We start from the raw sequence: 18274 nt of genomic DNA on the forward strand, positions 1-18274 counted from the left end.
CAGCCTCGTGCTCCCTTCCTGGGCTTTATCTCCACCTGCCCCAGCCTCGTGCTCCCTTCCTGGGCTTTCTTCTTAAAAGAAATTGCAGTTTGTTTTCTTTGCATTTTGCTTTTGCCTCTATGCTAAATCCTGGGGCTGCTGTGACTCTGATAGCTACAGTGACACCTGCTGGCAGGAGCTGGGATGGTGGCTGCACTGCAGCCTCTGGCTAACATCTGCCTTGTCCTCTTGGCTTCACAGGGACTGGGGAGGACTTGGGAGAGGCCATGGGCTGGTAGTAGAAAAGCCACCTCATCAACGGGTGACATCCAAACAGTATTGTGCTGATTAAGCTGAGGAAACCCCTGGCAAGCCAAGCTTCCATGCCATAGAGTGTGTGAGGCCGCAGCTCAGAGGGGTCACATAAGAGAGAAGACGCCCCAAGAGTAACACTTGAAAGGAGAGGTTATGGCGTTAACTAGCAAAACCTGAGCCCCTGGTTCTAAGCACCCTGATCTTCATTTCTAGTCATTAAATTCCTTTAAAGTGGAGAACTGCTACAGAGCCACAAGAGGAAAGCGTGCTGGCCCCTCTGTGTGACCACAGGAAAGCCCAGGAGCCTCTGGGAATTAGTGGCTTTTGCTTTCCACTCTTGGATAAGTACCAAACAGCCCCTAGTTAAGGTGCTCTTGGTGCTGAGCACCTCAGAAGCTTTGCACACGGTGTCTTGCTTTCCCACAATGTCACATTTCACTGATGTCTCCTTGGTTAGAAATAAACAAACCACCAGTAGCCAAGATCGCTGGGAATGTGGTGGTGACCTTACCCACGAGCACAGCCGAGCTGGATGGCTCGAGGTCCTCAGATGACAAGGGCATAGTCAGCTACCTGTGGACTCGAGATGAGACCAGCCCAGCCGCAGGGGTGAGTATGCCAGGATGTGATCAGGGCAGGGGGGAGGTGGAGAGGGGGATCCTACCCTCCAGGATCTATTTTAACCACAAAGCCCCTATATCAAACCGAGATTGAGCTCTGGAGTCAGGGAGGCCTTCCCGTGGGTCATTCTACAGACTGGTGTGCTCCTGATCCTAGGAGCTGTGGCGGGTGGTGCTGTACCTGTCCACCAGCAGAGCTGTGTAGCTCAAGGGATAGCTAACTCCAAGAAAGGAGTGGTGTGTCCCAGAACTCAGCCATGTCGTTCCCGCCCACAGGAGGTGCTGAACCACTCTGACCATCACCCCGTCCTCTTCCTCTCCAACCTGGTGGAGGGGACCTACACGTTTCACCTGAAAGTGACGGATGCAAAGGGTGAGAGTGACACGGACCGGACGACCGTGGAAGTAAAGCCTGGTGAGCTCAGCCTGCCCGGCAGACACCCGGCCCCAGAGAGGGCAGATCTGCTCAGAGCCATACAGCAGTTGTGTCAGACAGAGCTTGTGCCGCAACACCTTCTCTTTTGTACATGACCGAGGAGAGCAGCTCAGGGTTCCACAGGAGTCTGAGCACAGGAATCCTGAGTCAGGGTGTCTCGTCAGCATCTAATGCAGAAACAGGTTATGTTTGTAAGCTGACCCTCAGGCTTTATCTGACAATCCAGGGAAGGTGAGATAATGTCTGCACACTTCTCGGGGTTTCAGCAAAAATGTCCTCCTTAAACAGAAGTTTGTTTTTGTGGTAGGGAAGGATGGGAGGAGGCAGGGCTGCTGGCCCCTAGGCCAGCCTCAGGTATGGCCTCTATCTTGGGAAGGGTCGTGGGAAGACATTCAGCCCTGGTCTTGCCTCTAGGAGGGACGGTGGCTGAGACACGCTCTAGATGTGGCCAGCAAGCATAGCCACATCAGGTTCTAGAGGTTAACAACACGTGCTGAGGCCATTTCTTGGCTACCTGGACTTTCTATGCATTTGCACCGCTTTTAGGATGGTTGGGGTGGGGAGGGTGCACAGAAGGGTCTCCCCATATTTATAAGCAAAGTACAACATGCCCCGAAAATCAGGTGGGCTCAGAGAGATGCGAACACATAGTTAGCTGGAAAGTTTAGCTGTGCCTGTCAGTGTCAGATAGGGCTGTGACAAAAAGACCACCAGGTCTTACCTCCCCTGTCCCTCCGTGAAGCCTGGCTCCCTGGCCTGTGCCTCGTCCTGGCACTTGTGTGACAGTTCTCAGGTAGTGGAAAGCTTTAAGCCAGCTCCTGTGGCCTTGCTAGGAGTGTGCTTCTCTTCTTTCCCACGTGAAGGATGGCTAACTGCTGTCCCTTCTGTGCCAAAGCAAACAGTAACAGAGCTTTTAACTCTCCCACTTCTGAAGCCATGACTGATCCTCCTGCTTTCCAGATCCCAGGAAAAGCAACCTGGTGGAGATCATCTTGGATGTTAATGTCAGTCAGCTGACAGAGAGGCTGAAGGGGATGTTCATCCGCCAGATCGGGGTCCTCCTGGGGGTGCTGGATTCCGACATCATTGTACAAAAGATTCAGCCGTACACGGAGCAGAGGTAGTTGGACAATGAGTGTGGGGAGCAAAGGAAAGCCTTGGGGTCCTCAGGCTTCCCAGCTGAGGAGGGTGCTCTGACCAGGAGATGCTCAGACGGGCTCTGGCAAACAGGGCAGAAGAGATCTTGTGTGTAAGCTGTAGTCTGGAATGGAGATAACTGTTTATGTTCTCACTGCAGAGCAGGGGCCACTGTGTGGCTTTCAGGAAACAGCTAGGGCAGTTATTTCTCCCAGGAGGACTGGAGGAGGAAGTGTGCCCAAAGATATTCCAGAAATAAAGGTTGCCTTGCCCAGCATATGGGAATTAAGGGGTTGAGAGGGGAGCATGTGGGTGGTGGGCCCAAGGTGGGGTGGTACAGGCTTCCTAGGTGCACCCAGGATGTGCTCGAAGTGAAGCCAGTGAGACCGAGATTTGTTTTCAGGGAGGTGAGTGGTGTGGAGGCAAAGGGGGGTGGGGTTGGGGAGCAGTTGGGAGTGTATGGGCATGTCCAGCAGCAATAAGGTGAGAGCCCCCACTTAGGTCTTGGTGACAAGGAGTGAGAAGGAACCGTGGGGTAGTGCGTGGGGCATCACCTGTGACATGAAGGTGAGTGGAGCTGGACTAGGGAACTGCAGGAGAAATGGGGGGCTCAGACAGCACTCGTGGTACTGGGTCCTGTTGTGTCTGTGTGAGAGGGAGACACATCCTGAGGTGAGGGATGGCAGTGGGGAGCAGCTCCAGAGAGGGACACCAACATTGAACAGCCTTGGAATCCGCTGAAGCTGAGACATCCTAGGCATGTGGTCACCCAGCTTCACGGGACAGGAGGGTTAATGAGCAAACTGTGGCCCAGGCTGCACCCTAACAAATTGTGACTCTGGAAGGGTGGGACTGGACCTTTGCAGTGTACAAGCTTTCACTGAATCTGCTGCCATCACTAGGACACTTTTCTTTTTTAATTTCTCGTATATGTACACATGCCTGTGAGTACAGCTGCCTGCAGGGCCCAGAGGTATTAGATCCCCCTAGAGCTGGAGTTATAGCCAGTAGTGAGCCATCTCCCATGGGTTCTGGGAGTCTAACTTCTCTGTAAGAGCCATGCGAGTTCTTAACCACTGAGCTAGCCTTAGGACTCTTTTCTTGAAAAACGGGAAAACAACAACAAAATCAAAAAACAACAAACAAAAAACTCACCAGAACCACCACCGACAACAAAACCAATGCTGTGTCCAGTGGCTAGGGAGCACACTGGGAGAAGGCGGTTGGATTGCTCTACATACAACGTTGTTGGGAGTTGACTGGGTAGGAGCACCCGTGCTGTCGCTGCAGGGAGGAGTACCTGGCTTGTCCTTGATTTGGTTGTAACTGGGCATGGGTGAGGATTTCCAGGGGAGTCCCTCCCTTGAAGGACATGTATGCTGCAGAGAGAAAGCAGGACCTTCCTCACCTTCCCTGCCAGTAGATGTCCACCAGGGAAGTGCGGCCACTGCCTATCTCCTGTGCAAACTCTAGTACTTAGTTTATAGCATTGGTGTTGGGGGTTAAATCTGACAATGTGGGCCTAAGAGGTGGCTCAGTAGGAAAGGAGATTGCCACTAAGCCTGATGACCTGAGTTCAATTCCTGGGATTCACGTAGTGGAAGGAGAATCAGCTTCCACAAGTTGCCTTTTGAGCTCCACACACATTCACATACTCAAATGTAGTAAAAATTTTAATAAGAGGTCTGTGTCAATCTATAATACGTAGTACTTGACCAGCGATGGTTTGTTTGTCTGCTTTTATTTTGTTTTGAGACAGGGTCTCACTAGATAGCCCCCACTAACCTATAACATGCTATGTAGACTAGACCTCAGAGAAGTCCACCTGCCTCACCCTTGGAGGATAGGATTAAAGGTGTGCATCACCACCCTGGTTATCTGATCAATGGTTATTACCAGAAGTTTATTTTCAGACTTGATGACTTGTGGCATCTCCGGAAGATTTGAGGTCTATGATCTTGGCACATTTTTGATGATATGACTTAGTAGAGATTGGTATTGTGGGAGAGGGGGTAAAGATGTGAGGGCTACTAATAAAGGCAGAAATAAAAGCTGTACCTGTGGATTACAGGAGGAAATGGTAATTAATGTACCTCCATCTTTTATTGTAAAGGTTGTGGTCTGGACTTTGCAGGATCCCATTGTTAGCTTTTAGTCAAGGACAGTACAGTGCAAACTTTATGTCATGTTGTACGCAGAAGGTGCTGCTGTACTTCGGGATAGCTTGTCCTGGAGGCAGCTGGTCTAGGGCCCTTGGCTGCTCTGCATACTAAGGAGTCAGTGTCTTGAGTGTGCCTAGAACCCATGTGACCCAGTGACTGGGCAGGTTTGCTCTGTGGTACTAAGAGGCAGGCCCTCAGAGAGACTGAAGTTATGGCAGAGGGAGTAGTCATGAATTCAAACAACAGGTGGAAGGCAAACAGATTCTGGGCTGGGAGTGATGTCATTTCAAACCAGCAACCCCACTGTGTAGGGTCTGTCCTTTTGCTGTCACAGTAACTGTTTGGCTTTTAGATAATCTTTCCAGCACTTACATTTACAAAGCATTGGCACGCTTTACACGTAACTCGGGTACAAACCCAGGTGCCCGGCTGTCTTAGTTCACAAAGGCTGGTAGCAGAGATGGGGCCACAGCCAGACCCTATTCTCTTCTCCTGCTGGCTGTTTGCACTGCAGCCTCCAACTGCAGTCAAAGTATTTTTTTTAAAAAAGAGTAAGCTTTAGGGTCCTGTGTAACAGATGAAGAGTCTGGCTCTGCCAATCTGTGTGACCCTAGACAAGTAAGCCAGCCCCTTGGGGCCCTCCCTGCGCTGTCCTCTGTAAGATGAAGGTAGGACAGAAGCTCCTTCTCACTGGCCTGCTGTGGCAGTGCATGTCACTACAGGCTGTGCACTATGTCTGTCTCAAATACAAGTTGCTTGGTAGATGTGGCTAGGGCTGCTACCGTGGACTGCTTAAGCACACTGACACTGTCATCTGTCTCTACAGCACCAAGATGTTATTTTTTGTTCAGAACGACCCTCCCCACCAGCTCTTCAAAGGCCATGAGGTGGCAGCCATGCTCAGGAGTGAGCTACGGAAGCAGAAGGCTGATTTCCTGATATTCAGAGCCCTGGAAATCAACACAGTCAGTAAGTTGTAGAGAGCTGTGAGCAACGGTCCCCACAAACATTCCCCCAGGGACTCACCACAGGGCCCACAGTGGAACCATGAGTCTGATAAGGAAATCATTTTATCTTTATTTTATCCAGCCTTCTAGTTCACCATCATCCTAAGGTTTGAAGGCAGGCAGTATTAATGGAGCTAAGACTCTGAGGCTAAACAACTGACAGATGTTTGGTCTCACACATGGCAGGAGGATGGTCCCTCTGCACTGCCTCAGAATCAGCTGCTGTTGGGCCCACTACAGGCCTCTTCCCTAAGGTTTTACTGCATAAGTCCAATTTAGAAAATGTGGGTTCTTGCCGGGCAGTGGCAACGCACACCTTTAATCCCAGCACTTGGGAGGCAGAGGGAGGTGGATTTCTGAGTTCAAGGCCAGCCTGGTCTAGAGTGAGTTCCAGGACAGCCAGGGCTATACAGAGAAACCCTGTCTCAAACAAACAAACAAACAAACAAAAAACAAAAACAAAAAGAAGAAAATATGGGTTCTTAAAGATTTCAGACTTAGTCTGGTAATATTTTATGTATTGTTTCTGGAATTATGTTATTCTGTGGAGGAGACATGCAGGATTGACAGTCACTGGTTCAGACAGCAAGAGACTCTCTGGAACTGTTTGACCAGGGTCTTGTACCTGCCTGTCACATGCCAACATGAAATGAGGGGACCTCATTCTCACGAGCCCTTGAGGCTGACTGTCCCCTGGCTCTCTGACTTTGTCGGCTTTTCTGCCGCCTCCAGCCTGCCAGCTGAACTGTTCTGACCACGGCCACTGTGACTCGTTCACCAAGCGCTGTGTCTGTGACCCATTTTGGATGGAGAATTTCATCAAGGTGCAGCTGAGGGATGGAGACAGCAACTGTGGTGAGTGAGTGGCTTTGTGCCAGCCTGGCTGCGGTGTGGCTGTGCTTCAGGGGCAGAGCTAGAGGCAGCTGAGTGGCAGAACGCTTGCTTTCTGACTCTTTTCCTTCCCTCACTCCACACTTACTGAATATTAGCAGAGGGTTTTGCAACATTCAGAGCAGCTGCATACCCTAGCCTGGAGACTGTGTGCTCCCAGACAGGCCTCTTGTCTCTCTGCAGTGCCTGCATGCCATGGCCTCATGGAAACTCACATTCCTGATCTTAAAGTTGCACATCTTTAATCCAAGCACCTGAAAGGCAGAAGCAGGCAGATCTCTGTGAGTTCAAGGCTGGCCTGGTCTACAGAGCAAGTTCCAGGACAGCCAGGGCTACATAGAGAGGCCATGTCTTGAGGGGAAAAAAAAGTGTATCCTTTCATCCTGCAAAGTGCTCAGAGCATCTCTGGAGCAGGGCCTGGGAGATTGGCGTTCTAGAAACTTACAGGCTTCCACTCATCCTTCCCAGGGCACCATGGTGCCACCACCTTGTGACGGAGGTGGGAAACCTCTCTCGAACCCCTACCTTTCCTTCGCAGAATGGAGCGTGCTCTACGTCATCATTGCTTCCTTTGTCATTGTTGTTGCCTTGGGGATCCTGTCATGGACTACAGTGTGCTGTTGCAAGAGGCAAGATGATGGGGTGTTGACGAGTGTGTATGTGTGTGTGGGGGAGGAGATAAGATGAATTCTTTGAAGTCCATTTGGCTTCATGTCACAGAATTTTTCCATGAGGTATCTGGCATGTTTCTTGGCTCCCAGTCACTGTGGTAAGGGTTAACCACCCCAAGACCCATGGGAGAAAATTCTCATTACCAACGCCAGAGGTCACAAGCCCTCATTTAAGGGGTGTCACTGTAGAGATTTGCAAGGTGGGGACCCTAGTGGAGTGTGGTTGGGTGCATGTCCTCACTCACACACCTTCCTGAGCAGAGACAGGTTTGTGTGTTTTAGGCAAAAAGGTAAACCCAAGAGGAAAAGCAGATATAAGATCCTGGATGCCACAGATCAGGAGAGCCTGGAGCTGAAGCCAACTTCCCGAGCAGGTAGGACGGTGGGAGCTGGCGCTGAGGGGCCAGGAAGAGCATCGTCACCATGTTCCTTACACCTCCATGCTCCTCCGCCTGCTCCTTTGCTTCTTGTTCAGTGGCCCCATGGTCACTGTCATGGCTTCCAGGCAGACACCAGATCATAACTCACTCCTCTGCCTTGCCCCACCCCATCCCTCTCTGTCATTAGGCAGATCCCCTCTGCCATCAGTCTCAGGGCAGCTGCTTTCCTGCTGCCTGCAGGTGTTAAAGTCATCCTGAGACTTTGTATTTAGGGATGCTATGGGGAAGACAGGCCCAAGACCCTCTGCCCTCCGAGAACTGCAGCCTGGCAGGAGGGAGGACAAGCAGCTGGGCTGTGCACCAACGAAGCTCCATTGTGAGCACAGGGCCTGAAGTGAGCCCAGGCTGCCAGAGCAGCAGTCAGAACACTCCCCAAGAACAAATCATGTGTGCTCCCAGCTTCTGCCAGTGGCCAGAGGGGGACCCCATCCCTACCCTGACCGTGTTTCCTTCCTAATGCTTTTCCTGCCCTTGTTTCGAGGCCTCTGTGAGCTGTTGTGTCTGTTTGCTTTCAGGGAACATCCTTCCTGTTCATCTCCAATCTTTTCTGATCAGGTTCTGTTGCTTCATATATGCAGAAAGTTCTCATCCCTGTTTAGTGTCTCAGAATCATGCTCACAGCTGTATAGAATGATAAAGAGTGCACATAAGGCCTGAGATGCTCAGTGGAAAAAGGCACTTGCCACCTAGTCTGACAACCTGAGTTGTTACCTTGGCTTTGTTTGGGTCTTTTTTTTGTGCCCCACCACAGCCCGCTAGAGCTAAGAATCTGAGGGCCAAACCCAGGGCCTTGTGCTTGCTAGGCCAACACTCTACCACTGAACTAAAGCCCTGACCCTGTTGGGTGAGCAGGTCTTTTCTGAGGTTCCCTCTAAGAGTACTTTAAGGGGTTTAGGGCCCAGCATCTGTTGTGGTGTTGAAAACATGCGTTGAGTGACAACATAAAGCGGGCAGAAAGGGAGAATCGTCTTCCTAGTGGCCTGAGGAGGTGGTGACAGTGTGCAGAGGAGCAGGCGAGGTCAAGGCTGATTCCTATCTAGCTGCTGACAGAATCAGGGCAGCTGTTAGCAAGGCTGTTCAGTGAGAGAAGAATTAAATTGAACCCAGCAGAATGGTCAGCACAGAAAGATGAGATTCTACTCGGCAGTGAGGATCAACATCTCAGAATTGGGTCTCAGCCCTAAAGAGAGTCCCAGCTGCCCAGGATGGGTTGCAAAGGAGGAAGGGTCCTGCAGGGTAGGATCATCACTAAGAGAACCACAACTCATGATGACTCCAGGGACTCTAGCAGCCGCCTCCTGAGCTGGTGGACTGGTGGTCCCTGGAGGGTCGGGGTGAGGAAGACACCCTATGGATTTCAAAGCCTTTAAAACTGAGTTACAAAGATAAGCTGAGAAGCTGGACAGAAGGCCAGGACTCATGACCAGACTGCAGGCACAGGCAGGACCTGGGGGAGGGGAAGGCCCTTGAGGGGTGGGGAATCTCAAGGAGGGGCGCTGCAGAGATGCTTCTTCTGAGGCAGAGGAGGGAAGCGGGAGGTGCTCCACTAGGCAGGGCAGAACCCAGGGTGAGTCTGACCACAGCCAAGAGCTCTCTTTTTGTTCTTCTATTGTAGAAGGTTGAACCAAATGAAATTACTGACTTTTTACCAACCACAAAAGTAGCAATTCTCTGTAGCTTAACCTAATTCACCAGAAAATTGGAAATAAAGCATGTGGAGTCCTTCTAAGGGAGCACACCTGAAATCAGCCCGCTGTCCTGTGTTACCTTCCAGTTAGTGCCCAAGTTAATAGTCCCTTGTCCCCAAGTGCAAATGGTGCTGTGTTCTAGGCTGCTGTCTCTCACATCCCTTACCACAGTTCCTCTGCACACAGTTCCTCTGCAGACTTGTGGCTATTGATCAGCCATACTGCTCAGTATGATGCTGTGGATACCCCTGTGTCCTTTGGTGGACACACATAGGGATCTCTGCGGGTGCAGATGTAGAGAACTGTTGAGTCCCAGTGGATGTGTGTTTTCACTGACAGTGTCCCCTCCTTTGTCATTGTTAGTGGTCGAAGTATACAAAGGAGCTGTGGCAGTCAGGTGCAGGGTATAAGATGGGGCTGTGCAGCCAGGGAGGGATCTCCTTAAAGGTCTGTGTCATGTGGGGAAGAGAGGGGCTTGCCCGTGGACACTAGGAAGAGAAAAGCTCCTGAAGTCTCTAGGGAAGAGGCTTTGGGGGAAGGGCCAGCATCTACAGGAAAAGCAGGACTTTCCTTGGGCGTTCCATGGGCCACTGTTCCCACCACACTGGAGAGCCCCATGTTGCCAGTGGCCTGTGTAGCTCTGCTGCGGTGGTGCCCTGAGGCTCTGGATGAACCGTACCCCCTGGAATGCACAAAACTGAATTAGCCATGGCCCACTGCATGGCCACACAGCACATGGATGAGGCCTGTAGCAGGGTGTGATTCTAGGTACTCAGGGTCTGGATGCTCAGCTATCAGGCTGGCCAGCAATGCATGCAAGATGCTGTCGATGTTTAGGGGAGAGATGGATGGCAAGGTTGTAGACTGCCTGACTGAAGCAGGACTCCTCTGACAGTCCCCACTATTAACAGGTGGGAAGTTAGTTCCTGTGGTCAGGCAGTGAGTGACAAGGTCCAGAGCACTGCTGGAGTGACCTCCTTGTCAGCTCTTCCCACTTCAACCATCTCTCTGTAGAATGGGTAGTTTATCCCCAGGGCCTCTACAGTGAGGAAAAGGCTGGGAAGGTGAATGTGAGGCCTTTAGAGTCTAACAGCTTTGGGGATTTTTTTTTTAAAGGTTTATTTTGCTAGATGGTGGTGCACATCACTAGGTGGGCAGAGGCAGTTAGACCTCTGGGTTTGAGGCCAGCTTGGTTTACAGAGTGAGTTCTAGGACAGCCAGGGCTACACAGAGAAACCCTGTTTCAAAAAACAGAAGATTCATTTTTATGTGTGTGTGTAACTGTGCACATTTACATGAGTGTATGTGCACATGACCATGGAGTCCAGAGATGGTGAATCCTCAGGAGCTGTAGTTACAGGAGCCACATGCTGTGGATGCTGGAAATTAAAACTCAGGTCCTCTGAAAGAGTAGCAACTGCTGCTCTTAACTGCTGAGCAATCTCTTCAGCCCCAGGTGCTCATCAGAACATGGTTGCATGGTTGGTGTGTGCTCAGATAAAATAGCTGTTTGGGATTGTCTCTGAATGAGACAATGAGTCTGCTCTCAGTCAGATTCTCCCACTGTTGCTTTTCAAGTTTTGTTTGTTGGTTTTTCAAGATAGGGTCTCAGTATGTGGCTCTAGGTCTCCAGACATGAGTACTCTCTGAAAGGGAACAGAACACAACTGGGTGACCCCAACGAAAGCTCTGGGGCATAGCAGGCGTGTCCAGCTCTCACCATCAGGCTTGGCTTTCTGTGAACTTGTTCTAGCCAGGCCAGGCTTTCCTTCCACCTGCTCTTCCAGCAGAGGAAGGAGGGATGCCTGGCCTTCCCTGTCTCCTCTCCAGGTAGAGATGAGGATGGGCTGTGACTCAGGCCTGGCAAGGTGCTACCTAACACTGGGCTTGTCTTTTTGGCAGGCAGCAAACAGAAGGGCCCCACGCTGAGCAGTAGCCTGATGCACTCTGAGTCGGAGCTGGACAGTGATGACGCCATCTTCACATGGCCAGACCGGGAGAAAGGCAAACTTCTGCATGGTCAGAATGGATCTGTGCCAAATGGGCAAACACCATTGAAGACCAGGAGCCCACGGGAGGAGATTTTGTAGCCCCTTGGTCTGTCTCAACAGTCTGGAACTCAGTGCTAGGGCCCAGAGCACCTCCAGGCTGATTCCTGACCTCCTGGGTCTGAGGGCAGCTGCTCTCCCAGCATGTGCTGCTCACTCCATCCCAAAAGCCCCCACCAGGACTGCTGGTACTTGACTCCACAGATACTTTATAGGAACCCCTGAATGAAGCTGTGAATGAAGAGGTTTTCTCTATAAACCTATGTGGTAGGCCCCCCAAATGTCCTCATCTCAGGGCCTCACTTTCTGCACATACCTGCCTGCCTGAGCGCAGACACACACAGGCCCACAGCCTCTCCTCTGCTGTTGAGCAGAGCGGCTGGGCCCAGAACAGACACTGCGAGGTTTACTGTGTCTCCCCTGCACCTGGCACAGAACCAAGAGCCACCAGCCTCCTGATGGCAGGAGCCTAGCCCTGGGCATATTCTTTTGTTTCCTTCTCTGGGATAGTATGCCCTGCCTTCCCTTGGCCAAAAGAACTCCGGGTCATCACTGATGCTGGCGGTGAGCTCCAGCTGGCTTGTTTATCAGGGATATCAGGGGCTGCTGGGGACGACTAATACAGCCACAGATAGACTGGAGCTCCGTGGCATGTGAGTGCATACGTGTGACTGCCCCACTGTGGTACTGTCCACATCCCTCCATCCATGTCTTTTCTGTGTCCTTTGCACGTGTGAGTGCTCGAATGAATGTGCCCATTCCTCATTGGTCTCTTGGCTGCTCTCAAGGCAATTCTAACTTGGAGAATTTCAGCTCCTCGAAAGACTATTAATCCCTCCAGCTGATCACCAGTTCCTCAGCCGTGGTGTGGTAGTTGAGGAATTGGGTTTCGGGGAGAGTGACTTTTTAAAAAGGACTTAATTTCTACTACTGCACTCTCTGTTGTGAGATAATTAAACATGCTATTTAATTGTGTATCTGGCTATGAGGTTGTGCTATTTCATGCTACATCTGTGACCTGTGTTGCAGGGCCCACCACTGGTGTAGACCTGTGGTCATCATCCCAAAGCCTGCCTTGGCATACTGGCTGGTGGTACAGGGCCCCAGTCTGCCATGGTAGGGTGGAGTGCTGCCTGGCTATCAATGCTCTTTGATTTTAACCTTTTATTACACAAAAATGACTTCTGTCTACCTGTGACCATATAGTATTTGTGCTGAGGGGCACATCCTAAGCTCCAGGATATCTTAAGAATTTTGGGGTAATATTGTTTGTTCCCTTTTGAGTTCCCAGCATTTCAAGAACACCAACATGGGCCGGGCAGTGGTGGCACATACCTTTAATCCCAGCACTTGGGAGGCAGAGGCAGGTGGATTTCTGAGTTCGAGGCCAGCCTGGTCTACAGAGTGAGTTCCAGGACAGCCAGGGCTACACAGAGAATCCCTGTCTCAAAACAAAACAAAACAAAACAAAAAAACCCCACCAACACTAATGTCATATCTCAGCCCTACCAGAGGCTGGGATGCACATCTGCATGTCACAATAGACAGTTACCCTAGTCGGTAGTAACTGAAAACAGCTAGCAGGGCCAAAGCATAGGAAGCCAGCAGCTAACAGTCAGCAGAGTGTCAACAGGGTATGAACAGCCAGTTACCACTCCCATCTGGATCCTGCCAATAGTCCTTCCTTCCTCTATGGAATCTGAAGGACTGGCCATGAAGAAGTAAGTGTGGTTATAAGAGATCATTCTATAGAATGCTCATACCTTCATGTTGTAAATACTGAGAAATCCCTTAAAATGTCAGGACAAGAATCTGTAACAACCCCTAAACCAGCCAGCCAAGGGAGATTATTTCAACCAACCAATTAGAAAGCAGGAATATAGTGCTTTCTGATATAGTGGTATATGCCTGTGATCCCAGCATTCAGAGGGCTGAGGTAGGATTGCCATGAGTTTGAGGCCAAACTAGGTACACAGAGAGACCTTATTTCAAAACAAATGAACTAGAAATGATGGCTGAGCATTAGGAAGGAACACTTGTGGTTCTTGCCGAGGATTGGAGTTCAGATCCCAGCAACCCACTGGGTGGCTTCCTATGACTCCAAGGGGTATTCACACACACACACACACCACTTAAAACAAACAAACAAACAAACAGGGGCTAGAGAGATGGCTCAGAATTTAAGAGCACTGACTGCTTTTCCAGAGGTCCTGAGTTCAAATCCCAGCAACCACATGGTGGCTCACAACCATCTGCAAAGGGATTCGATGCCCTCTTCTGGTTGGTATTATCTGGAGACAGCTACAGTGTACTCACATACATAAAATAATTCTTTGAAAAAAAAAACACACAAATAAGAAATGGGGTGGAGGAAGTGTTATTAAAAACCACAGGAGTGTGGGAAACATGGACTCAACCACAACCAGTCATGGTGGCTCAGCACTGGTGAGGATGAATGAGGCTAGCCCAGACTACATAAGTGAGTTCCAGGCCTGCCTTTAAAGTGAGGTTCCAGCATACATGTCTGATCCCCCACCCCCAATACCACCACTAGTAATGGTAAATCTCTATAGGAGACACAATGATTGAAAATAGAAGAATGTAAGATACAATTTTGTGTGCTTGCTTTGGCAGCACATATACTAAAATTGGAATGATACAGAGAAGATTAGCATGGCCCCTGTGCAAGGATGAGACACAAATTCGTGAAGCATTCCATATTAAAAAAAAATACAATTTTGTTTCCTATTAAGATAATAAAATCACTACTACTTCCTTTCTCCAGACCTACCAACAAACAAAAATTCCAAAGAATAAAGATATCCCCAAATATTTTGACAATCCCAGAGACCAACAGCAATGGTCTTCCAGCATACTTCGAAGGTGAGGGCAACCCATCCAGTTACTATCACTAGTGGGTTGGACTGGAAAGAGCTAAGGCTCTGCTGAGGAAGGAAGCTGTAGAGGGTGGGGTGGTCTGTAACATCTACAACTCTCAAAAATCCATCTCAATAGTCTCTGAGAGGAGTTAACAGCAACTGAGAGATGCCTCCAGCCACGACCTTGCCTTTACTGGCAAGTGCAGTATACAGAGCCTGGCTTTTGTCTTATTCCAAAAAGGACCAGCAGGCAGCTGTGGGAATGGCAGCTCACTCAAATGCCATAAATCTGACAGTTAATGAACACACCATCCATACCACCAACTTAAGGCAAATGGGGCTGGAGAGATGGCTCAGAGGTTAAAAAGAACTGGCTGTTCTTCCAGAGGATCCTAGTTCAATTTCTAGCACCCACATGGCAGCTCACACCTGACTGTAACTCCTATTCCAGGAGATCAAATACCTTCACACCAATGCATATAAAAAAATAAAAATAAGCCAGGCAGTGATGGTACACACCTTTAATCCCAACACTTGGGGGGCAGAGTCAGGTGGATTTCTGTGTTTGAGGTCAGCCTGGTCAGTGAGTTCCCTGTCTTGAAAAAACAAACAAACAAAAAAAAAATTTTTAATCTTTAAAAAAAAAAAAAATCCCCTTGCTAACAGTGGCTAGAATGCAAGAAGCCCCATGCTTGATGCAGGGGCATGGCGGCATAGACCTGCAGTCTTATGTACTTTTTTAAGCAATAGGTGGTAAGTTCAAAGGTCATCCTTAGCTTTGCCCTTGAACGTATGGGGCAACTCTGGGGGATGGGAGTGGGGGTTCCTTTTGGAGAAATTATCAAAAAGAACAATGGAGGTAGAGTCAGTTTGCAGAGGAAGCACCCATGTTTGAAAGTGACTTCTAATTGAGTGGCACACAAAGTGACAAGTCAGAGAGATCTGACAGAGTAGGAATATGCCCAAGGGAAGAGGGAGGAAGAAAAAAGACAGGAGGTGGACACAGGTTTACTGTGACAGTTGTTCAGAGACTGGCTGCAGAGAAAGAACAAGCTAAATACAGCTAAAGACAGAAAGAGCCAGAAGATGAGGAGCTAGAAGATGAGAACAGATTGCCATAGTTTAAGGCCAAAGTAATTTGGTTAGAATCTGAGAGAAGCTAGATTGAATCAAGTCACCCTGGAGAAGAGTTTGAGCCAGAACATCTGAGTTGATTCTGCCAATGATCAGAAAGAATAAGAAAGGGTGAGCTTATTCAGCAGTAAGTCACAGGGACTGAAAAGATTCTAGGTCTACATTAGACGGTACTGAGGCTTAGGAGCTTCCAGACTAGGCCTAGGTTAGCAGATGGAGGCAGTAAGCCTCCAAGACAACAGGAGAATGAGGATATGTTTACTGCTGTGATGGGTGGTGGTGGGGTGTCTCTAACCACTACTGCTGAACTTGGAACCTCATGCTCATTAGGTAAGTACAGCATATAGCATGGTGGGAGGGAGGGGTTAGCTAGTCTCGATTGGAGGATTCTGCAAGATTTACAGTCTCAGGCTGTAAACATTTAGTAGGAAGAAGCTGCAGTGATCTTTGCTCACAATTGGAATACCTGAGAAAAGTTTTACCTTATCTGTTAAGCACATGGGTTAATGGCTTTGCTATTGGTCTTGGGAGTCCCTGACAGGCCACACCCATGTGAATTTTACTCACTTGGGGCTCCCTCTACTTTCCATACCACCACTCCATGTACGATAATAAAAAAGTTTAAACAGAAGAATATTTGTTATTCAAAAAAAAAGGCAAAAAGTTCTCTCTCCAAAGCACAGTATGTGAAGGTTTGAATGAGAAGAATGCTACCCATAGGTTATGTATTTAAATACTTGGTCTAAAGTTGGAATTATTTTGGATAGACTAGAAGAAGTGTATCACTGGGGCCAGGGAGATAGCGTAGGTAAAGGTGCTTGTGGCCAAACCCAAAGACATGAATTCTATCCTGAAATATACCGTGTGATGGAAAAAAATGACTCCACTCAGTTATCCTGTTCTTCAGTTATGCATCAAAATAAAGGCATACATACAAACATACCACACTCATACATACATACTACATCCATCCATCCCACTCATATATATACACCACACCCATACACACACACATACATACATACATACATACACACATACACACACACACACACATACATACCCTTGGTGCCAGTGAAATGACTTTGGGTAAAGGTGCTTGCTGATTATAGAACACACATGGTAACAGGTGGTCAGGTGTCCTTTGACCACCACATACATTGCTGTTGCATGTGTAATGTACACATACAATGTTAATAATTTTTTTAAAAGGACAGATAAAGGTGCTTGCCACCAAGCCTGACAACCAGAGTTGTCTCAGAACTCCATGGTATGGAAGGAAAACAATTCAAGCCATATGTCTTTTGACTGCCACAACACATTGTGGCAAGTGTGCACACACATGAAATGGGTACAGCTTTTCCAAAGAGTCTTCAAAAGTTTTTATTGGTTCTTTGTGAACGGCACATTATGTACTCCAGTCTCACTCATCCTGCTCTCTACCCTTACAAGCTCCCCTGTAACAGAGAACAAACCTCTGCTGGAAGCTGCAGTATGTCCACACTTGTGCTTGCAAATGTTTATTTCAATGACCCACAGGTCTGGAACAAGGCCTCTGATGGCTTCTGTGACTGTCGATATGGAGCCTCACTGCAACTCTTCTTGGATATGGATATTCTGTTGTTGCCATGTTTCATGGAGAGCCTGTAGTTTTTTATCTATGGGTCCGGCCCCTTCATGGACTCCAGTAGTTCACTGATGGGTAGATGATGGGGTGAGACAATTAAAGCCCTGACTCTGATGCAGAGAGGTATTAAGAGATACCAGCTCTCCTGCTTTCAAGTCCTTTGGGCTTACCAGCAGCTCCCCAAAACCAGGGCCAGTTCTCCCACTCAATCCTGTCTATCACAGATGGTGAAGTATGAGGGAGGGGAAGAGAGTATTTCTCATCAGCGCCACTGCCCAGCAGGTACCTCCCTGGCCACTCACATAAGGCTGTTCCCCACTACCCTCGCGTCTCCAGCTCTGCCTGTCTTCATTGTGCCCACATTTGTCTACCTGCCTGCCTGCCTGTCTATCTGTTTTCCATTTCTGCACCACTCACTTGCTCCTCTTAGTGGCTCCCAGGGTCTCCAAGTGTCTGGGATCCTCTCAGGAGTGATCTCAGGAGTGGTACCCCCACTCATGCTTTATGGTGCCATGGGGCAGGAGTCATCTCAAGCATGGTCTGCCTGCCCCGTCCCTCAGGTCTGAGGGGAGGGTGCCAGGCTGGTGTTCATCTCAGGCCAGCTCTCTGTCTGGACTCCATGGTGCCAGTCTGGTGGTCATTTCAGGCTCTGTCTTGAGATCACTCCTGCCTGGGACCAGTGGTCCCATATGGGGTTCTTCTAGTCCTGGAAGTGCATCCAGGCCCACCTGGCACCAGACTGGTGGTCATCACACGCTCACCTTTTCTCAGGGAACATTAAGCTACTATTCATTCAGAGAAATGCATGGGTCAGAACTCTGAGCAAAGACAGCCCCTCCCCTGCCACAGACTGATGCTCATGGGAAGCAGCAATTGCCTGGGCCTCCAGGGGAAGGAGAGATGGGTAAGGTTTTAGGAGCCATCTTACATTTGAAAGACTACAATGTGCCATGCCTAACAACTAGGAAATTGTTACTGTTTCACTTCACAGGAGAAAACTGAGCAGTTCTTCCCATTTACTTAGAGTTACATAGAAACAGCAAGCAAAAGACCCCAGAGCCTGCAACTCTTCCAATGTTACAGCGCCTCACAATTAAAAACACCTCAAGGACAGAACAAAGTACCCTGATAAGACTAGCAGTGCACTGGGACCTCAAAATGTCCTCAGCTTTCAGACAGCCACTAGGAAGAATTTTGTATTCATGTGGAAACTTGACCTCATTTACAGAAACATTTTACT

At 49.1% G+C, this 18274-nt stretch overlaps 2 protein-coding genes, 1 non-coding gene and 1 pseudogene across 5 annotated transcripts in view; 2 read left to right on the top strand and 2 right to left on the bottom strand.

The window, feature by feature from the left end:
- Kiaa0319l (KIAA0319 like) overlaps nucleotides 1–12369 on the top strand; it is a 98444-nt gene extending 86075 nt beyond the window's left edge. For all 3 annotated transcript variants that reach the window (XM_031378683.1, XM_031378682.1, XM_031378684.1), the window contains exons 14-21: nucleotides 752–903; nucleotides 1191–1329; nucleotides 2311–2470; nucleotides 5476–5618; nucleotides 6389–6511; nucleotides 7086–7176; nucleotides 7501–7592; nucleotides 11249–12369. In XM_031378683.1, the coding sequence (XP_031234543.1) occupies nucleotides 752–903; nucleotides 1191–1329; nucleotides 2311–2470; nucleotides 5476–5618; nucleotides 6389–6511; nucleotides 7086–7176; nucleotides 7501–7592; nucleotides 11249–11436 (1088 nt within the window). In that variant the 3' untranslated portion in view covers nucleotides 11437–12369. The remainder of the gene's footprint in view (nucleotides 1–751; nucleotides 904–1190; nucleotides 1330–2310; nucleotides 2471–5475; nucleotides 5619–6388; nucleotides 6512–7085; nucleotides 7177–7500; nucleotides 7593–11248) is intronic.
- A 1643-nt stretch (nucleotides 12370–14012) lies between these two features.
- LOC116097203 lies at nucleotides 14013–14119 on the top strand. The gene has a single exon (XR_004121265.1). It is a non-coding gene; the product is annotated as a U6 spliceosomal RNA (small nuclear RNA).
- Nucleotides 14120–16765: 2646 nt separating this feature from the next.
- The window catches only part of Zmym4 (zinc finger MYM-type containing 4), a 121835-nt gene continuing 120326 nt past the window's right edge, over nucleotides 16766–18274 (bottom strand). Inside the window, exon 31 of the mRNA XM_031378675.1 lies at nucleotides 16766–17102. The gene's annotated coding sequence lies outside the window, so the exon portion shown is untranslated. The remainder of the gene's footprint in view (nucleotides 17103–18274) is intronic.
- On the bottom strand, nucleotides 17808–17920 carry LOC116097336 (annotated as a pseudogene).

Source organism: Mastomys coucha, unplaced genomic scaffold (genome assembly GCF_008632895.1).
Source record: "Mastomys coucha isolate ucsf_1 unplaced genomic scaffold, UCSF_Mcou_1 pScaffold18, whole genome shotgun sequence".
Classification (NCBI taxonomy): domain Eukaryota; kingdom Metazoa; phylum Chordata; class Mammalia; order Rodentia; family Muridae; genus Mastomys; species Mastomys coucha.